This window comes from Corylus avellana, chromosome ca9 (genome assembly GCF_901000735.1).
Source record: "Corylus avellana chromosome ca9, CavTom2PMs-1.0".
Classification (NCBI taxonomy): Eukaryota; Viridiplantae; Streptophyta; class Magnoliopsida; order Fagales; family Betulaceae; genus Corylus; species Corylus avellana.
In genome coordinates, this window is record NC_081549.1 from 11,171,838 (window position 1) to 11,176,998 (window position 5,161).

General features: G+C 34.0%; 1 protein-coding gene across 1 annotated transcript in view; it reads left to right on the forward strand.

The window, feature by feature from the left end:
- Positions 1-978, forward strand: part of LOC132162297 (class V chitinase-like) — a 4,962-nt gene extending 3,984 nt beyond the window's left edge. The window contains exon 7 of the mRNA XM_059572547.1: positions 871-978. Within this exon, the coding sequence (XP_059428530.1) occupies positions 871-978 (108 nt within the window). The remainder of the gene's footprint in view (positions 1-870) is intronic.
- Positions 979-5,161: the final 4,183 nt, after the last annotated feature.

Sequence of the window (5,161 nt, forward strand, 5' to 3'; positions counted from 1 at the left end):
TGTTAAACATCTTCATAAAATAAAATAGAAAGGAAAAGAATAAACCCGAAACTTGAACTTGAAGAGCTCCAATTCTTTTCCTTGAAAATTGTATATCTATTCTAAAAGTTTAAGGGTCTATTTATAGGCTTTAGAAATACTCTAGAAACTCTAAAAAACGTAGGATTTGAGCCCTAGTTCGTACAAGGCTTCAATACCCTAAAATAAACACTTTCCATAATAAGGTTGCGGTTGGCTTGCTCCTCACGCACAGGTGCGCTCGATCGCATCCCGTGTGCGATTGATCGCAAGACTGCGATCGATCATCTATGCTTGGTGATCGATCGTAGGTGTGATCGAGGCTGCTTCCTGTGCGCATGAGCGCACGCCTTGTGCTTGTCTTGGTCCTTGCCTGTATTGCGCTCGATCGCACTACCAAAGCCTCCACCTTTTCCCAAAATTGCTCTTTAAACTCGATACTTCCAAAATTGCTTTCTTTTCTTCCAAAAGCCTACAAAAACAAAGAAAGCACATAAAAGAACTAAAATGGCATAAACTAACAAAACTAAGGAATTAACAAATATAAGTTAAGGCCTAAAATATGAATATTTTGACATTTAGCATCAGTTTTGAGGACTTTGACCCTGTATGGCTCAAGTCAATGTAGGATGCTGATGGATCCATTTGTCAAGAGATGCTCGAGATCATCTTTATGCTTTATTTGGTCAAACATATGCCTTACTTTATTCAGAATAGTTAGTAGTGATGTGTATATATTTGATGGTTGGTCTTTGACCGATACATTTGGTGACTTAGCTATGTTATGATGCTTTTAGTTTCTTTTGGTTGTTATAATTGTGATTTTAAATTATTACTATCTTTGTCCCTTAGTTAAAGTCTTTCACTGCAATCTCTCTATTAGGAGAAGATGAAATCTTTGAGTCTTGTTCTAAGAGGAATAAGGCTGGGAGGCAAACCATGAAGTCAATTACTAGTTGATTGATTTCACTGTAGTATTACAGTAACACACAAATTCATACGTAGATTTATTCTTGTGTATCGCTAAAAATGTGTAAAAGTAGCAACTTTTATACATAATTTTTAGCCCATTATTAAAATATCATACAAGAGTTTGAAAATGTTGTTTTTAAGGTTATTTTGCAACCATATTACCACAAAACCCATTTTTAAATATCGTGTTTTGCATGTAAAAATCAATTTCTTCCACGTCGATTATCATGTTAAACCCTTAATATTTAAGAGAAAAATCAAATAAGGGAAATGAGAAATTACAATAGGATAAAAAATGGAAAGGGTGGGCAACCTAAACAACAACCAAGAACTAACCAGGAAACAATGCAGATACAAGGCAAAGAAAAACCAAGTAACAAGGTAACACGTGGGAATGGGTCAACTAAATAACACGGCCCAATGAAAGTACCAATGTGACCACCACAGAAAAACAAAGGAAACCACTAAAAAACAGTAAAACTAACAACAAAAACCCACATGAGGTAACGGCGATGGAGGGCGGTAGCTAGGAGCTGCGTGATGGCCACATGAAGGCAAGTGAAGGCCAATTGCTGGTGCATGGTACATGGATGGAGGCTCAAAGGTGGACGACCAAGGACTGGAGCAGTCGATGGAGACGATGGTGAGGCACGAAGAACGATCGGAGAGGTAGTGAGAGCCGATCTGGTTATGCAACCAAATCTGTAAATGCCGTCAAAACTGAGGATGGGTATGACAAGTGGCTACCGGAGGACGGAGAGGAGGTGGAGGACGATGGATCTGTGTAGGAGAGGAGAAGGGAACATCAATACCAAGGCTGGACTATGTTGTTTTAGGGAAAACCAAAAGAAAGAGGGAGAAAAACCAGGTAAAGCAAGAAAAGAAGAAAATAGGAGAGGAAAGAGGGAAGGGAGGAGTATGGAGACAAGCTCCATAGCTCCTCCCTCAGAAAGCTCAAGAGTAAGCAGTTGTCTCAAAAGCAGGGCCGGCTCAGGCCCTAGGCGAGTTAGGCCCTCGCCTAGGGCCCCCAATTTAATAAGGCCTAAAAAAATTTTTTTGAGTTAAAAGAAATTATTTTTGACCAAAAAAAAAATTGAAGGCCCAAATGTTATCTAATAGGGCCTAAAATTTTTTTAATCCAAATTTAATGCCTCAATTTAATAAGACCCCAATTAATAAGCTCACTATAAATTTTAAAAATAATCCAAATGTTATTGATGTATCTAAATCTATTGCTATATATATATGTTACTTTAAAAAAGAAAAAATTGAATTAAAAAAAAAAAAATTGTTACTTAAAAAAAAAAAAAAATTTAGGCCCAATTTCAAAGTTTTGCCTAAGGCCCCAAAATATGTTGAGCCGGCCCTGCTCAAAAGAGACCAAAGAAAAAAGTCTTCCAGAGGAGCTTCTCTCTCTTCAAACAAGAGAGAGAAGCGGAAACTACGTTTTCATAAGAAAAAGGGTTAAACTCAAGTAAATAGGAATTAAAATAGTAAAAAAAAAAAAAAAAAAAAAAGAGATAGGTATGGGTTAAGCTCTTCACCTCAAAGTAGAAGTTCTTCAAGACTTCAAGCCTTGAAGGAAAAAATCAGTCTCTCTCTATCTTTCTCTTTAGGGCTAAGGTTTTCTTGGTTGCAAGGAGCTAAATGTGACTAATGGATGTAATGTCCTTCATATAGGTGAGTCAAAGGGATAACGATGGTTGAAGCCTTTCACATGTTTTTTTTTTTTTTTTTTTAAATGTCTGGACAGTTACATTTGTTGGAAACTTTGATCGTTCTCTAATGATTATCTGAGTCCAATTTCGATTGTTCAAAAGTCGCATGTTTCTAAATAATTCAAATAATAATATGAGATTCCTTTTAAATTGTTTTGAAATGCATTCTTTTTATGAAGAGATTTAAACGTGAGAAATATTGAATACTGGGTTATTGTCCTTTTTATATTTTATTATTTAAAAGATAGATGCTAATAATGCAAGGCATTACACTATTCGTTCATTACAAGTAACAATTGATCGATGTTCTCAAAACTATACTGTTCGATCATTAAAATCAACGAGGGATCATTATGGGCTGAGCAGTACCGTTCGATTAGTCCAAGAGGCTAGGACGATCGATTGTTACACACATAAAACACTCCAAATGTTCAAAAGTATCATTTTCTCCCTCTTTTGGCAGTTAGGGCTAACCTAAACTCACTAAGGCAAGATTCAAGGATCCTTAACCCTAATCTTTAAATGGGATGTTACATTGTCGATTGATCAAGGCCTAGGGATCCACCAAGCTTTTTTGTTCAAATTTTCAAACTTTTATTGACAACCCCGTTTTGACCCAATAAACTTTGAAATTGGAAAATCTTCGTGAAATTAAAAAGAGCCAAAGTTGATTCTGTTGTCTTCTATATATCCTACTTTAGTAATGGGTATAGTCATGGGCACGGAATTGTTTGTTAAGCTTATGTTTTTGAAACCAATTAAGAAAAAGTTCGTTTCTTGCAAAGATTATTGGGTTTCCTTTATATATTTTGAGATAGTTTGAAGTGCGCATGGGATTAGCTTATGTTGCAACACTCCTTTTTTAAAAAAATAATAATAATGATAATAATAATAATAATAATAATAATAATAATAATTGTCCAAATGTCAAATGAACAATCACTCATGCTCAGGACCGAGTGATTATTGACGACTATTGGGAGGGCCTGTTTGGCAAAGGCCTTAGACATTTTTACGGTAACAAAAAATTGATTGATGTGAAAAAAGTAAGAATGTTTGATATGAAAAAATAAAATTTTTTATTTTGTAATAATTTTTTATTTGAATAATAGTAAAAAATGATTAATGTGATATAAAAAATAATAATGTTGAGAAGTTAAATTTTTTGAAAAAATAGTACCGAGCCATTAAAATATTTTGGCAAACAAACCCTAAAGACCTAAAAGAAACCATTGAGACACAAAATCTTATAAGAATGGTAGAAAAGTCACTGTGAGTGTAGTTAATGATGACATTTGACTTCAATTAGGGTGCCAATGATGGCTCCAGCAATAACAAAAGTTTATAGAAGTGCAAAAAAAAAAAAAAAAACAAAACAAAAAACAATAAACCAAAAAAACCAATATCAACATTGAAGGAATAATCCAGGTGTATGTGTAAATGAGGCAAAAATGGAGTAAGAGAGAGACATCCTAGACATGAATTAGGATCCTCTTCAATTTAAATGAATTGGAAAATATTCAAATAGTTATATTGGATAAGTATTTTTATCTTCTCATAAAGTGAAAAGATAAAAATATTCCTAAAATATAACTAACTAGATACTCTCCAATTCATTTGAATTGGAGAGTATCTTGTTGACTTAGACACTTGCTTCTTTGGCCATTAATGTGATACATGCCTACTTTAATAGCTCAAAGGGTAATTTTTCATACCATGTTGAATAGAGAAGGGAGATGAAGGGTTGAAGGAGAAAGACTCTTGTACTCCTTTATGTTTGAGAGAGAAAAAAAAATTAGATGTTAAAAGAGGAGTTAACGATGTAGGGACTTTGTTATCATATTAAAAATAGGGATAAATATAAAATTGGTCATTGTGGTTAGCCTAAATTACAAATCACTCCATGTGGTTGTTGTGACAAATACCCACCTAAATTGATAGGCGAATAATTGCTGCGTTTTACTCACAAGTGCACAAGATCAAAATGATAGTATAGTAGGCAAATACGAGATCATTCCCACGAGGATTGGTGATTTTGCTTAGAATTGATTTTCCAAATTAAATATCTTTGAATTGTCACGAATTGAAAGATTAAAAAGAAATAAGAATAACAAAAGGGTTAGGATTTTGACATCCACCACTAATCAGACTAATTAAGATAACAATATGCCAATGTTTCAATCATACCGATATACTTAATGCTTGCCAACCTATATGGTATATACTCCTTAAGCTACAGATCTCCCTTAGCAACGAATCAGGCATGATATATACTCTAATTATTTTCTTTCTTAAAGCATTTAACATGGTATCTACTAAGTTGTTCTTTAAGAAAGCATAAATCTATGAAAATCGACAAACACATGAAGCCTAGGTCATGGTATCTACTCCCAGTTCTCCATGTTGATTAATTCAAAACCCATGATGAGATTATTTTGTCACTTTATTAAGCC